General features: G+C 49.9%; 1 protein-coding gene across 6 annotated transcripts in view; it reads left to right on the top strand.

Moving 5' to 3' along the window:
* Tenm4 (teneurin transmembrane protein 4) overlaps positions 1-20,203 on the top strand; it is a 707,062-nt gene that overhangs the window by 682,467 nt on the left and 4,392 nt on the right. For all 6 annotated transcript variants that reach the window (XM_023716613.1, XM_023716612.1, XM_023716611.1 and 3 more), the window contains 4 exons: positions 4,786-5,021; positions 8,461-8,757; positions 9,973-11,587; positions 17,609-17,751. In XM_023716613.1, coding sequence (XP_023572381.1) covers positions 4,786-5,021; positions 8,461-8,757; positions 9,973-11,587; positions 17,609-17,751 — 2,291 coding nt within the window. The remainder of the gene's footprint in view (positions 1-4,785; positions 5,022-8,460; positions 8,758-9,972; positions 11,588-17,608; positions 17,752-20,203) is intronic.

Below are 20,203 nucleotides of genomic sequence, written 5' to 3'. Positions count from 1 at the left end.
ATGGAAGGGATTTGGCCATGGAGAAGTCCTTCCCGAGCAGCAGACGAGGTTTATGCCTCTGCTAAGGCTCCATAGAAGAGAGCCTCCCTACACCCACTGGCTCTTCCCTGTTGTGCATTGATCGCTTGGCTTCAGGTAAATCACTAGCAGAGCCCTGCTGGGGGCTGTCGGCCTCAACTGTTCTCGTGAGATACGCTGACCCAGGGTTTTGTTGGATTTAGTAAGCATGAGAAAGAAGAAGAAGAGGCTATCACTAAGGAAAGCCCTGCCTAACATTTTCCCAAAAGCTTTAACACAACAGAGTACAAAGGAGCTTAGGACTGAGAGGCATAGGCCTAATTTCCAGTTCTGACTGCTACCTCTTCGCCCACTGTGGCCCTCAATTTTATTCTCCAGGAAAAATGAAAAGCAAGTTGAAATAGGGCCAGCCAAATAGCTCAGCAGATTAAAGCACCTACAAACAGGCACAGGAACCGGGGGTTCGATCCCCAGTCTGCCGTGCCGGCCCCGCCCCCGAAGCACACTGAGACAGCAAATGAGGCTGGGCGTGGTGGCGCTCGCCTGTAATCCCAGCTCTTGGGAGGCTATAAACAGGCGGATCACTACGAGTCCAGTCTAGTAGTGAGACCCTGAACACCCTGTAGACCATTCCCTAAAATACAAAAAAGAAATTTTAAAAATTAAAAAAGAAAGAAAAAGAAGCGAGTAGAAGCTGTGGTAAGTGGGCTGCGGCAGTGCAGAGAGAGCAGGGGTTCTGAGTGGACCGGGGGCTCTGTGCCTTCCGTGCTGGATCCCACCAGAGTGAACTGGGGGTCACTTTTTTCTGAGCTCAGTTTCTGTGTCTGGCAAGTGATGCTGCATTGTACTACCTGCCTCAGCATTGCCCAGGTGATCTCTTTCTACAGCACTGGAAAGTGCTCAGCATGAGCCAGGCACAGAGTACTGCTCAGGAAATACTTGTTAATTAACTGAGTAAGTATTTCATTAGAAAGCAGTTTGACTTACCATATGAAAATAAATGTCTGTATATATACATGTGCTTCTTATTCCCCAAGGTGGTCCTTTGCCGTTTAGGGAGCTCTAGGCCAACAGTGTTTCTCAAAGAGAAAATAAACTCTGGAATTTCCTCCCCCACCAAGCATCTTTAATGGTGGGTTGGAACATCTCTCTGCCTATCAGGAATTTAGTCCCCAACAGGATTTATTGTGGAGAAAAGGTAGCAGCTTCCAGCCAGCCTGGCTTCTGCCTGGTGGACAGCAAAACTGGTAATTGCTTAGACATGCGTTCTGTGCTTCGAGCCTGTTTTCATCTCTGTAGTTAAGAACTGTTCCATCTGTCCACTCCAAGATGCTAAATTCAAAAATGCCACACTTCCCCAATTTTTTTCTTCTTCTTCTTTTTTTTTTTTTTTTTTGCAGAACCGTGGACTGAACTCAGGCCCTTATGCTTGCCAGGGAAGCTCTTATTCTACTGAGCCAGCTCCCTGGCCTTCTTCTGTATTTAGGACAGAGTCTACAGGGTCTATAGGATCTCACTGCATAGATTGGACTTGTAGTGATTCTCCTGTTTTCAGCCTCCCAAGCACTGGGATTATAGGCATGCGCCACCATACCCAGTCTCAATCGACACCTCAGCGTACCCCACGGGGCTGGCACATCATGCCAGGGATTGAACTCTGGCCACTGCACTCTGCCTAAGCAGGTGCTTTAGTCCATGGAGCTATCAGGCTGGCCCCCAATTTTAAAATATACCATCAATTTAATAACTTTATACATCAAAAAGCTAGATACTGCTCAAAATGCATTCCTGGGATAGAAGACACATTCCAATTTTAGAAGCATGGATGTGTGAAAAGGAAAAAGTATACCTGGAACCCAGGAAGCACAGCGCCTGTCTCCCCATGAGCACCTCTGCACACCCCTCTCCTCACTCCCTGTGAGATTCCAGTGCCCAGCTTTGCATTCGCCTCAGTACTGTTTGTGCAAAGCTCTTTCAGGGTCAGCTCATATCTGAAAAGAAGAAGTCATAAGAAGTAGCTGCTAATGAGTAGGCGCTCTGGAGAGCCACAGCCAGTGTGGATGGGGCGCATGGGAGGCTGTCTCCACAGACGCCAGCCCGTCCACTGACCGTAGCGGATGTGTGTGGGTTCCACAAGGAGCAGTGTTAAATGATAGACGGACACAGGCATTTTCACTCTTCAAAGCAAGTAAAATGCGTATTGTCAGTGAATAATGCAAGGAAGCTTTGAGGCAGACATTAGAATTCATGTAGGTGAAAGAGAAGTGTGGCAATGTGGAGGCAGGGTTGGGGGGCAATTTGATGCCATCCGAGCAGGGAAGACTGGGAGATGGGTACCCCTGAAAACCACATCCTTATGGCTTGACTTAGCTCAGGACATACCTAGTTTAACTCAGCAAATATTTACTAAGTCATAGAAACAGAACAATAATAATAGTCAATTGGAGTGCTTGCTAACCTCCAACTGTATTCTTAGCATTTGACATTTTAGCCCTATTTAATCTTTACAACAGGCCTAGTAGGTCAGTATTACTAATGCCTCCATTTTCTAAGTGAAGGCAGCAAGCAAGCACTTAAACAGATTTCCCCATGGCAGACGCCTAAAAGGCTCTGTGGATCCGTGTAGCCTGGCTCCAGAACCCATCCTCCAGACCACCAATGAGACACTGAAGTAATGAGACACTATGGAAGAGCTGTGCACAGGACTAGAATTCTCTGTGGCGGGTGCATGAAGTGGATGGTAGAAACACAGCCGAGATAAGGAGGACACATGACAGAGCCTAGCAGTGTCACATGTCAAGCTAATAATCACGGACATTTCTAGAACACCATCGACCAGTACTGTTCTCAGTAGTACCTGTTCATCTCATGCTGTCCTCAGAGCACCAGGCAAGGGCACAGCTATCATCCCCAGTGTACAGCGAAGCCACACAGGCGTGCCAGGCCCCAGAGGAAAGTGAGGTCACATGGCAACACAGTGGCAAAGCTGCACCCCATCTCTGGGAGATGGGGCCTCTCCCTGGAAGTGCTCAGACACTGGAGAATGTGCCAGCTCTGCGCCCCTCAGCTGACGACCACGGATGGGGCCCACAGGGAGCCCGGAGAGTCTGCGGGTAGGAGAGGTAGGAGCGGCCAGAGGAGAAATGACGCTGAGCAGAGCCCAATGGGAGGACAATGGCTGACATCCACTGAGGACAGAAGAGACCACCAGAAGGGCAGATGGAGGCTGAGTGGCCGGAGACACTGGCTCCATTACAGAGTTGGCATGCATTGTTCAGCTGAAAATTACTTTTCCTCCAGAAATTTCTTTTAAAGATCCAAATTAAAATGCTTTAATCAGATTTAAATTTTTTAATCAGATGTGTTTTTTAAAACCATGATCATATGTCTATGTATGCATGTATCTGTATATACTATATTTGTATATATGCTATTTTTACCTTCTTATAAAGAACACCATTGGGGGCCGGCCAGATAGCTCAGCAGACTAAAGTGCCTGCTTAGGCAAGGTGCAGCAGCCAGGCTTTGATCGCCAGCATGCTGTGCCAGCCCCACCTCCAGGGTGTGCTGAGGCTGCGACTGAGACTGGGCATCGTGGCATGTGTCTGTAATCTGAACACTCGGGAGGCTGAAAACAGAAGAATCACTACGAGTCCAATCTGTGTAGTGAGACCCTGTAGACCCTGTAGACCCTATAGACCCTGCAGACCCTGTAGACCCTACAGACCCTGTAGACCCTACAGACCCTGTAGACCCTACAGACCCTACAGACCCTGTAGACCCTACAGACCCTGTAGACCCTGTAGACCCTACAGACCCTGTAGACCCTATAGACCCTGCAGACCCTATAGACCCTGTAGACCCTATAGACCCTGTAGACCCTACAGACCCTGTAGACCCTATAGACCCTACAGACCCTGTAGACCCTATAGACCCTGTAGACCCTATAGACCCTACAGACCCTATGCTAAATACAAGTTTAAAAAAAAGAACACCATTAATATGACGAGAGCCTTAAAATGTCCAACTTTTGCTCTAGCAATCCTACTTGATTAGAGTCTTCTCTAATTAAACTGAAAGGAAGACGTTAATTTTTATAAAGCAAATTTCAATGAAATTCACTTTTGTTATTTATCCTTTTAAAGTATACAATTCAGTAGTTTTTATTGTATTTACAAAGGTGGGCAACCACCACTGTTATCTAATTGTAGAACATTTTATCAAATGGAAAAGAAACCCCATACCCAGTAGCAGTCACCCCTCCTCACCCCCTGCTCTTCAGCTCCCGGAAACTACTCATCAGTCTATTCTGTGTGGATTTACTCGTGCTGGACATTTTATATAAATGAACTCATACAGTGTGCAGCCTTTTGTGTATAACTTCTTACACTTATTATAATATTTAAAATATCTTTCTTCGCAGTATCATAATGGTGAAAACCTAGAAACAAATTAAATATCTGAGATATAGATAGATATAGATATAGATATATAATTTCCATATAATGAAGTACTACAGTCATTAGGAAAATGTTTATGAAAAATGCTCATAATATAGTGATCAGTAAAAACCTTCAGGAGAAGCTATTTGAAACTGTAAGTGCATTAGGAGATATCCTAAAATCTACAACTATACAAAAAATTTGTAACAGCTTTAAGTATTGAGGTTGTGGGCTATGCTGTCCCCACTTTCTCTAGTGATAACATAATAAGGAGAGATCATTTAGACCCACCCCTTACTCCAGCCTGTGCTTGCCTTGCCCTCAGACCAGGTCCGGAACAGCTACTATATCGGCGCCGATGGCTCCTTGAGGCTACTGTTGGCCAACGGCATGGAGGTGGCACTGCAGACCGAGCCGCACCTGTTGGCTGGCACAGTCAACCCCACCGTGGGCAAGAGGAATGTCACACTGCCCATCGACAATGGCCTCAACCTGGTGGAGTGGCGGCAGCGAAAGGAGCAGGCCCGTGGCCAGGTCACTGTCTTTGGGCGCCGGCTGAGGGTAAGGAAGAACTTGAGGGCCATGGGGTGGCATCCTGGGGTATCTGGAGGATGGGGCTCTGTTCTTGCAGCTGCCTGGCACCAGTTTCCTTACCTGCAAGAGGAGGCCCTAAAGCGGGGTGCCACAGGGAAGAGGATATTATTTGTTTCCAGTTTTGACCTGTGAAGAGGCCACTGGCATGACCAATCAGTCTGGGGTGAATTTCTAGCAGATGTTATTCCGTGAGTGCATTTGGGTGAGTCATTTTAGGGTCTCAAATTCATTCCCCATAAAATGGGAAAATCAAAACCAATTTTACAAGCTCCTGCAAAGACTAGAAGTAACATAAAGTGTCTCACACAGATTCTCGCATATACCAAGTGGTCAATAACACTTACTCTTGGTGTCACTGTTACTATTGTTGTTACTCTTGCTCATAGGTCCCCAAATTCATTTTAGCTATTTGGAACCTAAGCCACACTCTGTATGCTTTCCAGATAGAGTGACCCCTGCTACACGATCAAGGTGACTGCCCCATAGCCGTCACTGCCAGGGCTGGCTAATGGTATGGCATTCCAAAGACTTTCTAAGATGAGGGCACCCTGAGGCAGGCTTTCTCTGCCTGCCTCCCACACGCCTGTGGAGTGTGGCCTCAGCCCAGAGCCTTAGCACCAGCTTTTCCCGCCAGCCCCAGCAAGGAGGGGACAGGCGGAGTGAACCAGGTCTGACTTTCTGCCCAGCACCCTGTAGCCCATGGGCCATTTGCTGGGCCAAAGCAAACCGTAGAAGTGAGCTAGATGCTTCCTGCATTCTGACAGTGGCAGAAGCACTCTCTTCATAGCACAGCTTGGCTGGTCTGTATTCCTGTGCTTCACTGTGAAAAGTTCTTACATACTCCTGTTTACACCTGGGACAACCAGGGTCTAGAGAAGGTAAGCAATTTTCCAAGTCATCTAACTAGGTAGGGTAAAGGCTAGGAGACAGGCCCATAACCAATTCAGAAATGTTTGGTGGTTTACCCAGTAGCAAAACCTAGAACCCAAAAAATCAGGCTTCATTTGTTCCCTCAAGACCTGAGAACTCAGCCCGGAGTGCCGCAACCCTAATGTGGGAAGCAGCTTCCCAGTAGTTCCCAGAGGAAGCGAGAGCTCTCTTTGTTCTCCATGGCCTGCCACCATCTGTGGCCGCCCTGGGACTTGATCTGAATTCTCAAAGACCCCTTCCTGCACATCTGAAGCAGCCACTAAGCAGGAGGCTTGACCTAGGCTGGATTCCTGCTGGCCACGTGTGAAGCCTGCAGCGACTGCCCTGATTCCTCTGTAGAACAGGATAATCTACTCCAACCACCTAGCCTTGCCTTGGACCCCAGGTGCTCAATAAAGGGCAGCAATTAGCACCAGTAGGATTTTCTCTTTGCCGTGTGAACTGGACCAAAAGTTCCCCGGGCTTTAATTGGTCCCTCTCCCAGTCTGAGATTGATGATGTTGAAGTCGGGTGGCCACATCTTGCTTCCTCCTAAAATAAATGGCCACCCACAGTGGCAGATGTGGAATTAGAATTTAGCCGGGTGTGCCTCCCCATAACAGAGCTCATTTTTTTATACGACTGGGAACTTTTTTAATAAAGAAAGATGTAAAATAATCTCATTGCTGCCACTGCAGAGCACAAGACACATTAGGTGGCTCCCCTGTGAACTGCTTAATTCAATTTTATTAATTTTGGCACAAAGGGGCAGCTCACCTAACTAAGATCCTCCCAGGGGTGTGGGGGCTGCTGTTCCCTGCCCCAGGGGGAGCCACAGGATGACCTTCCAAAAGGTGCTTGAGAAAGACCCCTGGCACTGTTGCTAGTACAGCCCATGCCTGCCTTTGCCTCCTCCCCAGGGCACAGAGCTGCTGCCTGTGACACCTCGGAGTTTACACACTGCCACCGTGTTGCTTCTGCAGTTGTGCTTGATTACCCCACGGAAAGCAGCCTTAATATGAGTGGGCCATTCACAGCTAGAGTCCTCATCGGGCATTGTCATTATAAATCCGCATTTTCAAGGCCTTAGTGTTTGGGGGGCGGGAGATGCAAATTTGCCCTTCAAGACTGACCAAGATCACTTGCTGCCCTTTAAGGGAGGTCACTGCAGCCCTTCATTATCCAGGACCTTCCGTGGGCCAAGCACTCTTCAGTCTTTCCAATCCCCACAACAGTGCTGTGGTCATACAGGGGAAGGAAGGAAGACTCAGAGAAGGGAAGACGCGCCCCCGGGCCAGGCAGAAGAGCTGTGCCAGCTCGGCCGTGTTCTGGCCTTCATTCCTAGACCTCCTTTCCCCCGCCTTCTTATTTTTTTAACTGCAGAAAGCCCCAGAGAGCCTTTCATTACCTCAGGATACACATGCCATTTCACATCATGTGACCTAATTACCTGCTTTTCTCTTGGCTTTTCCACTTGTCAGACTTCACCAGTGAGGAGTGGAAAAGACAGACAGTGCACCCAAGAGCCCCAGAAGGCGAGCGCTATTAAGGGAGCCAGCGTGTCAGCATCGGAGCACCTGGCAGTGTCGCAGGGCAGCCAGTGCCCAAGGCCCAGATGCAGATACAGATGCAGGCCTCAATGTATATTTCTTTATTAAAATAGGAAATTTCCAACTTACTGCTACCTTCTGTGGGAGCCTGCATTTCGGTCTCTGAATGGAAACTCAATTGTGTGCTGCCCCAGAAGCCCAGGTACAGACTGTGCCAGGCACTTCTGGCCCTGCAGGCAGGAACCAGGGTTCCAGAGCAGGCACTGTCCCCAGCTGGCCCAAAGCTCCCTGCTCCCGGGGCCTCCAGGATAAGGACAGAGGAAGCAATCCTTGGGGCTGACTGAGGTGATGGAGAAGCAGGGCAGGCGAGCCCCCAGGAAGGCCAGGACTCCCTACAGAGCCAGCAAGAGTCTGCTGGCAGGTTGCCAGGGGCAAAGCCAAGCCCAGGCTCAGCTCTTCACCAGTCACAGGATCAGCAACAAATGCCATGGCATCCGCAAACCTCACTCTCTCCAGAGTCACCCACAGCACCGTGGCTGGCACCAAATGCAGGTTCCAGGGATTTTTATTTGATGGCTGTGTTTTTATAAAGTAGCCAGGAGGGCTGTGCCTTTTGTCATATTCCGTACTAAAAAATTGCATAGAAAATTGTGTGGATCCCCCTCGGCTGCAACTGCTATCTGCCCAGCATCAGCATTGCCTCCATCTCCCAGCAGCCCCATGTGGCTGGCCTTGCTATTTCATGTGACAGATGGAGGCTATCATGGAGCTGACAGGAGACAGAGCCAGAAGCCAAACCCATGCATGTGGACGCTCACGACTTGTGCTTGCTCCTTCTCCTCTGGAGCAGCCTGGCACACTGACAGTCACACTGGTCATCAGAGCGAGCCTCCACTGCCAGCCAGTTCTCTCAGATTAACTCTCTGCTCTCTGTCTTCCTGCCCCAGGTTCACAACCGAAACCTCCTGTCTCTGGACTTTGACCGTGTAACTCGCACAGAGAAGATCTATGATGACCATCGTAAGTTCACCCTCCGGATCCTCTATGACCAGGCAGGAAGGCCCAGCCTCTGGTCACCCAGTAGTAGGCTGAATGGTGTCAATGTTACGTACTCCCCTGGGGGCCACATCGCCGGCATCCAGAGGGGCATCATGTCTGAGAGAATGGAATATGACCAGGCTGGGCGCATCACATCCAGGATCTTTGCTGATGGGAAGACGTGGACCTACACATACTTAGAGAAGGCAAGTGTCTCTCTCCCTCTGTTCCTGGCCTTGCCACATAAAATGCCAGTCGTTGTCCCCCAACCCATGCCGGCCTATGTGGCTGACTTCCAAGGAACACATCTAACCCAAGTGGCCTTCAAATGAAGATACTCATTTTAAAAAAAAAATGTTTGGAAAAATCTGCCACAAAGGGTGAGGATGTCCCAAGGAGTCATCTGGGTGAATCGTAGTGATAGTGTGGTAGATCAGAGGCCTAAAGCAGGAAAACAGGAAAGTTCTGACTGATCCAGTAGAGCTCAGACCAGCCCCAGAACTTCCTGGACCTGCAGAACAGAGCAAGGTCTGCTCCCAGGTCCGGCCTCATGTTGCAGTCCCTCACAGAGAACTTAGTGGAGGCCTGGGGACAGGATTACGCAGGCAGTGCTTGGTCCTGAGCTCCTAGTGTTAGGCATGGCCTAGGTAAATCCCTTCTGCTTCAGAATTCCCTTCATCCCAGGGACTAGGAACCAGAGGTGACATAAAATCAAAAATTGGCCCCAAATAGAAGAAAATAGTAGTTTTGATGCCTAGATGTGAGTAGGCTTGTTACTTGCTTCCTTTTCCTGAGGAAAAGTCTAAAATTCCTCCCCAGTTCTCACATCCAGACCCCACTTTGTTTCCAACTCCCAGTCGCCTTTCCAGGGCCCAGGCTCTACTTGCTGTGGAGATCATTTCCTGACTAGGGTGGTGGGTGAGTCTGAGGGAGGGCTTAGAGGGAGAGAGAGCTTGGAGGACATCTGACATCCTGAAAACCCAGGCCAGCGAGGGCAAGAGCTACCCTGGTGCTACACATAAATGTGTTGTCAGAAGCCAGGTTGTCTCTTCCCATCCCAGCACATCCCCTCTTTGCGTCACCCTCAGGGACACATGGCTTGATTAGAAAGACTGACGTGGCTGTTGCACGTACCTCAGGCCCGGGCTTCCCAGCCTTCATCATACCCCATCATGCTGGGAAGAGAGTAGCCCAGGACCACAGAAATGCACGCACAACTGCTCATGGATGGAGGCAGATGGCCCTGCTAACACCAAGGGCGGGAAGGAAGCCCTCCCACACACATCTGTGCCCTTTGCAGGCGCCTGTGGCTCATTGGCTGGGAAGCTGTGGCTGGGCCTAATGTAGGAGAATCTCCACATTCCTAGGACGTCCATCTCTTTAAGTCTCTGCTCGTCATCTCTTGGTTTTCCTCCCTGCAGTCCATGGTGCTGCTTCTCCACAGCCAGAGGCAGTACATCTTCGAGTTTGACAAGAACGACCGCCTCTCATCCGTGACGATGCCCAACGTGGCCCGGCAGACCCTGGAGACCATCCGCTCTGTGGGCTACTACAGGAACATTTACCAGCCCCCTGAGGGCAACGCTTCGGTCATCCAGGACTTCAGTGAGGACGGCCACCTGCTCCACACCTTCTACCTGGGCACTGGCCGCAGGGTGATTTACAAGTACGGCAAGCTGTCGAAGCTGGCAGAGATGCTGTACGACACCACCAAGGTGAGCTTCACCTACGATGAGACAGCAGGCATGCTGAAGACTGTCAACCTGCAGAACGAAGGCTTCACCTGCACTATCCGCTACCGCCAGATCGGGCCCCTCATTGACCGGCAGATCTTCCGCTTCACCGAGGAAGGCATGGTCAATGCCCGTTTTGATTATAACTACGACAACAGTTTCCGGGTGACCAGCATGCAGGCCGTGATCAATGAGACCCCACTCCCTATTGATCTCTATCGCTATGATGACGTATCTGGCAAGACTGAGCAGTTTGGGAAATTTGGCGTCATCTACTATGACATTAACCAGATCATTACCACGGCAGTCATGACCCACACCAAGCACTTTGATGCCTACGGCAGAATGAAGGAGGTACAGTATGAGATTTTCCGCTCTCTTATGTACTGGATGACAGTCCAGTATGACAACATGGGGCGGGTAGTGAAAAAAGAGCTGAAGGTGGGGCCCTACGCCAACACCACCCGATACTCCTACGAGTACGACGCTGACGGCCAGCTACAGATGGTCTCCATCAATGACAAGCCCCTCTGGCGCTACAATTATGACCTCAATGGGAACCTGCACTTGCTGAGCCCAGGGAACAGCGCGCGGCTCACCCCACTGCGCTATGACATCCGTGACCGCATCACCAGGCTGGGCGACGTGCAGTACCGAGTGGATGAGGATGGCTTCCTGAGGCAGCGGGGTGGGGACATGTTCGAGTACAACTCTGCCGGTCTGCTCATCAGAGCCTATAACCGGGCCGGAGGCTGGAGTGTCCGGTACCGCTACGATGGCCTGGGGCGGCGGGTATCGAGCAAGAGCAGCCACAGCCACCACTTACAGTTCTTCTATGCAGATCTGACCAACCCCACAAAGGTCACCCACCTCTATAATCACTCCAGCTCCGAGATCACGTCCCTCTACTATGACCTGCAAGGACACCTCTTCGCCATGGAGCTGAGCAGTGGAGACGAGTTTTATATAGCTTGTGACAACATTGGAACCCCGCTCGCAGTCTTCAGTGGAACAGGCTTGATGATCAAGCAGGTCCTGTACACGGCATATGGGGAGATTTACATGGACACCAACCCCAACTTCCAGATCATCATCGGCTACCACGGCGGCCTCTACGACCCCCTCACCAAGCTCGTGCACATGGGCCGGCGGGACTACGACGTGATGGCTGGACGCTGGACCAGCCCGGACCACGAGCTGTGGAAGCGCCTCAGCAGCAACAGCATCATGCCCTTTAACCTCTACATGTTTAAGAACAATAACCCCATCAGCAACTCTCAGGACATCAAGTGCTTCATGACAGGTAAGGCCCAGCCTCCCTCGGGAGACAGGACCCTCTTGGTTTCCCTGGTCCCCTGGCAGGACTTTATCTTCCTTGGGAAAGTGTGGGACCATGGGAAATACTTTTGCTGAGAGCATCATTTTCAAAAGTATATTTACAGCAATGCTAGTTCAGAGAGTTCTCTAGAAATAGTGGTTCTGGCATCAAATACATTTGACAGGGCCAGCCACCACCGTTTCTAAATTATCATAATACATGTCAGTTTGGACTGTTTCATATATTTATCCACTATTTCTCAAATGTATTTGACCATGAAAGCCCTTTTTCACCATGAAATTCTAATACTTTATTGAATGGATCCCTTAGAATGCACTTTGGAAGGTTTTAACGTGGAAATCAAGCTGGTTCTGAGTCCGTAATAAGTTGTTAAGGTGTAGCTAAAAGAAAAACTCAGCTCTCAATTTCTGATGATGGAATGGAAAATTCAGACCCTGAAGACAGACAGCTGAGTGAAGGATCCACCATTTCTATGCTATGATCTGTTACAAAAATTACTTAACCACTTTTCCAGTTTCTTGGTCTGAGTTAAGGTTAGAATACCTACCATGGCTGTAATTAAATAAGTATGCATATGATAAAACTTAAAGCAACCATTTAAAAAAAATAAAGACTGAAACAGAGGCAGTAGTAGAGGCTCATAAGTCAGTAGTAGGAGTCAGGAGATAAGAAGGAGTAAGAAAAACTCCAAAGATGGCAGGAAAGGGGGAGGGCACATGGAACAAATACAAAAACCAATACCTCTCTACAGCCTGGTTACAAGGCTGGAATAAGATACATTTCAGCACAGTGCCTGATTCATGTTGATTCTTTTCCTTTGCCCTCTGATTTTAAGTGAGCCATGCCTTGTACCACTGCAAAACCAACTTACAGATAAAGTGTCCCCTCCATCCCTGTACGCAGAGAGGTTGCCAGCAGCCAGAGTCCCTGCGGTGACCACTCCCAGGTTAGTCACAGAGGACTCCAGAGGGGGAATAGCTAACATGTCTGGGCAAAGCCAGTTGTTGTACGTAAGACAATGTGTGGCAGCAAACATGGGCATATTCTGGCTTGTGGGCCTGGTGGTCCCCCGGACCTTTATCCTGGGGCACAGTTTTCTTACTCCTTCTTCTTTAAAAATTTCCTTCCTTCTACAAGTGCCACCTAAGGTGCAGCCATTGTTTTAGGCATTAGGGATATGGATCCCACCACCACCCACTCGCCCTCAGCCCAGAAACCCAGGCTCCGAGAGGGGAAACAGATGCTTCCTATCCACTGTGACAAGACGTGGGTTCACAGAAGCAGCTTCTGAGGCACAGAGGAGCAGCAAACACTCCCCAGGGACTCCTGGGCGGGCTTGCAGTGTCACTGGCCGGGTGGACACCAGTTTCTTAGCAGGTGTTCATCAGGTAATGAGGACAGAGACATTCCAAGGAGTAGGAACAGCATGTGCAAAGAACACAGGCATCACAGACGGCCCATGCGAGTGCCCCTTATGGCCATGGCTTCCCAGCCCCTGGATTTAGTGGCCTCCTCCGGACTTTGTTTCTGCTGACAGCGATAAGATCATTGATTTTAGGGAAGAATTCCAAGTTATTATGTTGACAGCAGGAGTTCCAGGCATGAGGAAAGGAGAAAAAGGTGGCGCACAGGTGAGATGCAAACACACCCATGGCCTTGGGATCAGCATGGAGAGCGTGCCTGTGTTTCCCAGCATTCGCTGTGTTCAGCTTGGCTGCTAGCACTAGAGACGCTTGACAGATTGAGATGACATTTCCATTACATCTGTCTGCATTAAGCACGCCTCCTGCCTTTCCTCACAGTTTCCCGTGAGACATCTTGGCGGGTTACCATAGCCAGAAAAAAAAAAAAGGTGCAATAAGAAATGTACTTTTCCATCAAAAAAACTCACAGTTCACCAAAAACACTGTTACTCCCTCACCCCATTTTCTTTGTACATCACCATATGTGCACGATCCCCTCCCAGAACAGCAATGGCATGACTGGCTGCTCTGTGCTAGGCATCTGCAAATGTGGTCTCCTTAAATTTGGTGCGAGCCGGGTGAGGACACCATCATTCTGTCCATGTCTGAGGCACCAGCCAGCAGCAGAAGGCCTGCCCAAAGAGAACAGACCACGCCCCAGACTCCAGGACACTGGCCAGGTCACTCACACTGCTCTCCAAATCCCATCTTTAACAAAGCCACACCTACACAGGGGATTTTCATTTTGGTCAATCGTGCAAGTATCTCACATACTCTATGCCAGAACTATACTAAAGACCTGCGGGGAGTCCAGCCTGGAGCTGCCTTCAGGGACACAGGCCTGTGGCTGCTTTTGTCAGATGCCTTTCCTGTCCCTGAAGCACTAGAACAAAAGGTTTGCATGAGTGTGACCGTCCCTATTTTCTAGTCAAATCTACACCACTGAAATAGCAGGGTTTGCCATGACCCACAAAATTGATCTCACTATGTAGTGAGTAGCTTCCCACAGCTTGAAAAGCTGGTGTACAAAACTGAGATGTCACATGAACTGTCAAGCCTTTGGCAGATTAGAAAAGATCTGCAGTCACAAAAAGAAACCAAAGGGGCCAGGGAGATGGCTCAGTAGAATAAGCGCTTCCCTGGCAAACGCAAGGGTCTGAGTTCAATTCCTGGTTCCGCCAAAAAAGAAAGAAAGAAAGAAAGAAAGAAAGAAAGAAAGAAAGAAAGAAAGAAAGAAAGAAAGAAAGAGAAACCAACCGACCGACCAACCAACCAAGATACTACTGACTCAACAAACTCTACCTTTTGTCTTCCATGTGAGCTACATGGATCCTCACTCACACCCACCAACAATAAAGAAAGAGCATATTGTTTTTCCACACGTCTTCAGGAGTCCTGAGATATGCTTCAGTTGGGTCGGAACACTGACTGACTTAGCCTGGACCCATAACTAAGTCAGCACCCCTAGAATTATGTGAAGACCCCAGAAAAGAAGTCAGGATGGGATGCTGGGAAGCCTACCAGAAACTATCTACCATGGAAGTATGGTAGCACCTCATCTTGCCCTGGCCTGGGAGGTGGAAATGCCAGCACTGCTTACAGAGCAGAAAGTGAAGTCGGAGAGGCCAGGTGACCAGCCCCACCCTGCAGGAGGTGAGGTGACCAGCCCTTCCCTGCAGGGGCGAGACTGGGTTCTGCTGCCCCAAGCTCCTTGTGTGGATCAGAATGTACTTAGTAAACCACAAAGCTGAGCACCCAGGACAAGGATTGTTGTGTTTGCATTTCCTTACTCTGGGATGTGTGGATAAGGAGAAGCTTTTCAATGGGAAGGAAATGTTTACATCTGCCGTAACAAAATAAGGACTCCCAGCCTTCAGGACAGCCCGCAGGAGCCCCAGTAAGTAACTACACCTTCAGCACTTTTCCAAAAGGCAGAGAAGAGAGTTTCCCACCTTCCATCACTGATAATTAAGATCCAGCCCTCCTTTCAGACCCCTGCTTTTCTGAGAGTCTACAGTATTCCACATAGAAGCTTTCTTTGCAACTACAGATTCACATGCAAGTTCTCGGTCTCTAGCAAAACAGCTTTGTAAGCCATTTTCTCCTGCTCTGTTTGTTTTAATTTCCCAGAGAACCATCTGCCAAGAATCATGGAATCAAGAGTGTCTTAGAAATTCATTGTGGAGGCTGGGGAGAATAGTTCAGCAGTCTAAGTGCCTCTCTGGCAAGCGCAAGGACCTGGGTTCAATCCTCCCCGACACACATGTCGTGCCTGCCCTGTATCAAGCCAACCACCAAACCCGGGCATGGTGGTGCAAGCCTGTAATTGCAGCACTGGGGAGGCTGAGACAGGAGGATCGCTACGAGTCTGAGCTGTGTAGTGAGACCCTGTATCCCATAAAAAAATAATAATAATAATTTTAAAAAGAAATTCAATAAGGAAAGAGACTCTGGAAAAAAGTTGGTCAGTTGGTCTCAGGCCAGCCAAATAGCTCAGTGGATTAAAGTGAACCCCAGGGCACGCTGAGACTGCGATTGAGACCGGGTGTGGTGATGCATGCCTGTAATCCCAGCACTTGGGAGGCTGAACACAGGCGGATCACTAGGAGTCCAATCTATGTAGTGAGACCCTGTACTAAATAAAAAATAATAATAAAAAGAAAGAAAGAAAAAAGTTGGTCTAAGCCTTTCCTCAGCTGAGAAATTGGAGGTCCCACGTCCCTCCCAGAGGTGTGGGGTGGGGCAGTGGAGGACCGGACCTGGGCTGGACCCTCCAGGTATATGAAGTGTAGTGACTCGTGTACAGACATGGGCCCCTTCTGCCCTTAAGTGAAAACACTATGGGTATTCTCTAAGTAAAACCATGTCTGTTGATACACAAACAAAACCTCAGAGAAGTTAAGCTAAATTAGCCAGCGTCACACAATGTGTAAGCTGGGGAGCCCAGACCTGGGCTGGCTTGCCTGGCCTTGGCCACAGGGCTCCCTTTCTTCTATGAACTGAGCAGTCGCACCTGGATTTCTTTTCTAACCATGGGCAGTGTCCTTTCCTCCCATCACTCCACCTCTGGGTCTCTAGGCCTCACCTCCAGCAGCGGGACCCGCGGACAGCTGAACACAAAAGCAGGGCAAACATGAGGGCCTTGAGTGGAAGAGAAAGGCAGGGCTCTCCCCAGGTCACGCCCACGCTGAGGTGAGGCCCCACGCGCTGGAGGAAGGCAGTTCTCAGCAGACCTTAAGCGGCCCTCCTGATGGGGACCTACTGGAAAGAAGCCAAAAGCGGGGAGCCTTGGGGCTCTGCTCAAGCGCTTTCCTCCCGAGGACTTTGGATCCCGAGTCTCTGGCCAGCAACTGCAGTGTGGTCTTCAGCCCCGCCTCCCCGCGGAGGCTGCAGCATCCTAGGACACAGGGTGTGGTCTGTCCCTGTAGTCTCCCACACAGGCCCTGTGCTTTGTGGTTCTTCCTGAAGGTGTCTGAGCTCCTCTCCCCCAGCCTGCTGCAAGTGCCCCCTCCACTGACGCCCACAAACTTCACAGAGCTTTTGGTGTCTGGCTTCGGTACTGCCTTCCCCATGTGAACTTGCCAGTCCACCCGGTGAAGGATCTCTGCTCTGCTCCGCTCTCTTCCCCTGTTCAGAAGTTATCCACACCATCCTCATCCCCAGCCCAGGGGCCAGGCACCTCACAGTACACACTCAACCCTCTCCTCCCTTCCGGCCTCGGGTTCCTCACTCTATGCTTCTGTGAGCCAAACACTTGTGGCAAAGCCTGCCTGTCCCTACAGGTGGCGCACAACGAGGAACTGCGGGCCTCGAGGCCAGCGTGCAGCCTGCAAAAGGAGCGGGGCAGGTCAAGGCAGAGGAAATGAGGCAAGGTGAAAAATTCAGATTTTGCACCTGCTTTAGCCATACCCAGTGGCCTGCTGGGCCTGGGGCTCTAACTCCTGCTGAGAGTAAGGAGAAGATTGTTTCTTTCTGAAATTTTTTCCTTGCAAATCAGTCATTAAATTCTTCCCTTTGGGGAGAGGGATTGAAAGGAGGGTAGGGAGGGTTGGGGAGAGGTGGAGAATCAAGTTCTATCATGGACAGGTAAAAATTCCCTACAGTGAGTGAGACTATTGTGTATACCTAAAATTTACCAGTAAACTTAAATTATTCCCTTTGGTTCCAGCTGTCTTTGCATTTTCCTGTTGGTGGTGGAGGTGGAGGTGGGGATCTTCAGCCATCTGCAGCTGCCCCCAAGTACAAGCTGGAGACCCCAGGGCTGGGAGCGAGAGCAGGGGGAGAAGCCTGGAAACCCAGGCTCTGCTCACTTCCATCTCCTGGGCACCTCTGTGAGGAGGCTGCTGGGTCGCAGGAGCACTTGTGGCTCGAAGACTGCGTGTGACTGTTTCCCAACATTTTTGTAGCAGTGGCTCGCCACACCCACGCCCCTGCTGCAGCCTCTTGGGGCTGCTTGAGTGGGATGGGGCACAAGTGCCAGTCCACTAATGCCACGGGATGCTTCCACTTCTCTCCTATCCAGATGTAAACAGCTGGCTGCTCACCTTTGGATTCCAGCTACACAACGTGATCCCTGGCTACCCCAAGCCAGACACAGATGCCACGGAGCCATCCTATGAGCTCACGCACACACAGATGAAGACACAGGAGTGGGACAACAGCAAGGTAATGCCCACGTGTGGCAGCCTACACCGTGGCCCCTTCTTGAGTTGCAAGAAGGGATTCCCTCCAGCTTTGTAGGAAAGGTCTGGCCAATGGTGGATACCAAGGCAGGGTCCCCACAGTGCCTGGCCCATGTATTCTGCACACACGTATGCTAGCTCCAGGCAGGCCATGAAGTTCCAGCTGAGGCAGCACATGGGCACAAGCTGCACGAAAGAGTTCTCTGTGCCACACTGAAGTTCTACAGAAATAATAAGACTTTGTCATTGTCTGAGCAACAGTGCAGGGAGGGAAGACACATTCTAAATATAAATGTGACATTTCTAAGCTCTAATGCACCTGACCTTGGGTGAAGTATTCTACATAAGTTCACTCACAAACACCTCATGGTGTTTTTGTCCCTAGCTTGCAGATTTACTGCCTGAGGCTTCCCAACATCCCACAGCAAGGAGGGCTGGAGTTGAAATCTAATCCCAGATTAGTCTGTTCTGTATCATCTTGCTGCATGCAGGGCCTGGCATACTATAGATGTTCAAAAACATTCCCTTCCTTTTATGACCCAGTTTCAAAAGCACAGACTATCTACCTGTGAAGATCCTTAAAAGCAGTTTCTTCCCTCCAGCTCTTCACTTCATGCATTCACTGCTCAGCCCCCAGCCCCACACTCACTTGCTCTCTACTGGCTGCCAACTCTGTGCCTGGCCTTGTGCTGTTCACACTGGGTGCAGGGAAAAGTCAGAGGCCTTCAGGGGACCCGAGCCCGGGGAATAGGAGGGAAAGCAGGGCTTCTTGGTAAGCTAGCATCCATGTCCTACTCCAGCTTGTTCCTTCAGGCCTCACTGTCCCTGTCTTCTGGATTCCAGGGTGCTGTCTGCGCTGTGTTGAGGTGGCACTTTACACCTTCCTCTTGCAAAGCACTGCCCACTCTACATCTCAATTCCTGTTTCCCTTCTCACCCCCGCCCCCGACTCTGGGCCACAACAGCTCGAGTCACCTTTAGTACCCAGCACACTGGCCACCTGCCATAGACACACAGAGAATTCTGTCTGCTGAGGAAGTAAGCAGCCCACTGTACAGATAAGGAGACCGGGCTCAGAGGAAGACCTAACGCATGACACTGGCTGGGAGGTGCCACAAGGTCATGAGAGCCCAGCCCCGCCTGGCCTGCTCCAGTCCTCCTGCCACCCAGCCCTCTCCTGTCCCCACCACCCTGGGCCTAGCCCAGATGCCCCAACATCTGCCGTTTCTCAGACTGGTTTCAGCAGTGTGGTTCTTTCCTCCCTAGCCAGGTTCCCTCTGCACTCCTTGGAGTCCCATCTCTGACTGCCTGTTTGCCAACCTCGCCTGTCGATGAGTTATTGATTTCTGCCCTTGGCAAGCATCGGAGATCTTTGTTGTTGAGCACTCCAGCTTTCGTGAAACTCTAGGAAATAATTGTTCACAGACAGGGTTCTATTAATTATAAAGAAGACTTAATTTCAGAGGGAGGTGATGGGCCTACTTCTAAAGCCATTTCCCTGATTACTGATCGGGCCCTGGAGCCTTTCTCATCCTGGCTTTCCCGAATTCCCTGAGTCGTTGGCAGGACAGGGAGATGGCTTGCCACGCTAGTGGGGCTGTCCCGTTCCCTAAGCAGCCAGGTGCAAGGTCACCTGAGCAGCCCCAAGGAAGCACTGTGGGGCAGAGGCTCTTCTTAAAAAATCACATGTAATTATGGCACAGAGCAACACAACAGTAAGAGAGCTGATATCGATCACTACTACTTCTTATTGTGCATTTGTAGCCTTTCTTACCTTATCTTTCAAGTCCCAATTCAAGCATTAGCCTAAACATGAACCCCACTTTCTCCATCTCTCTTCTGTACCTTCAGTCTGAGCTGCTTCAAGCCTTGTTTCCTTTTCCCTACTGCAGCTGGACTGAAGCACCTCTGGGATCACATAGATCTGGCTTTGAAGGTTGACTCAATATTAGTCATATTACAATGAGCTAGTTATAATGTCTCTAAGCCTTAGACCCATAGAAAGAAAAAGAGAGGAACAGAACTTACCATGTGAAATTATTGTGAAAATCAAATGAGACAATCAATGGTAACTGTTCAGCTTGAAGAACAATACGTTAACTAAAGCTGCTATGCTTACCTATCTTAGGCTACCAGTTATCACATTGTGATTGCAGTTGTCATTGTGATGTCTGGATGGGCAAAGATGTCCGATTCAGTTCTACATCTGCAGTGCCCAGAAAAGGCCAGTCCAGAATAGAAGCTCCCTAAACAGTCTCTAGAAGGATGGATGGATGAATGGATGGATGGATGGATGGATGGATGGATGGATGGATGGATGGATGGATAGACTGGTAGATGGATAGGTGGGTGGAAGGATGGTTGGGTGGGTAGATGGATGGGTGGGTGGGTCGATGGATAAATGTATGGATGGATGGATGGATGGGTATATGGATG

The sequence above is a fragment of the Octodon degus genome, unplaced genomic scaffold (assembly GCF_000260255.1).
Source record: "Octodon degus isolate 3935 unplaced genomic scaffold, OctDeg1.0 scaffold00049, whole genome shotgun sequence".
Classification (NCBI taxonomy): domain Eukaryota; kingdom Metazoa; phylum Chordata; class Mammalia; order Rodentia; family Octodontidae; genus Octodon; species Octodon degus.
This window is presented reverse-complemented; position numbering and strand designations above follow the sequence as displayed.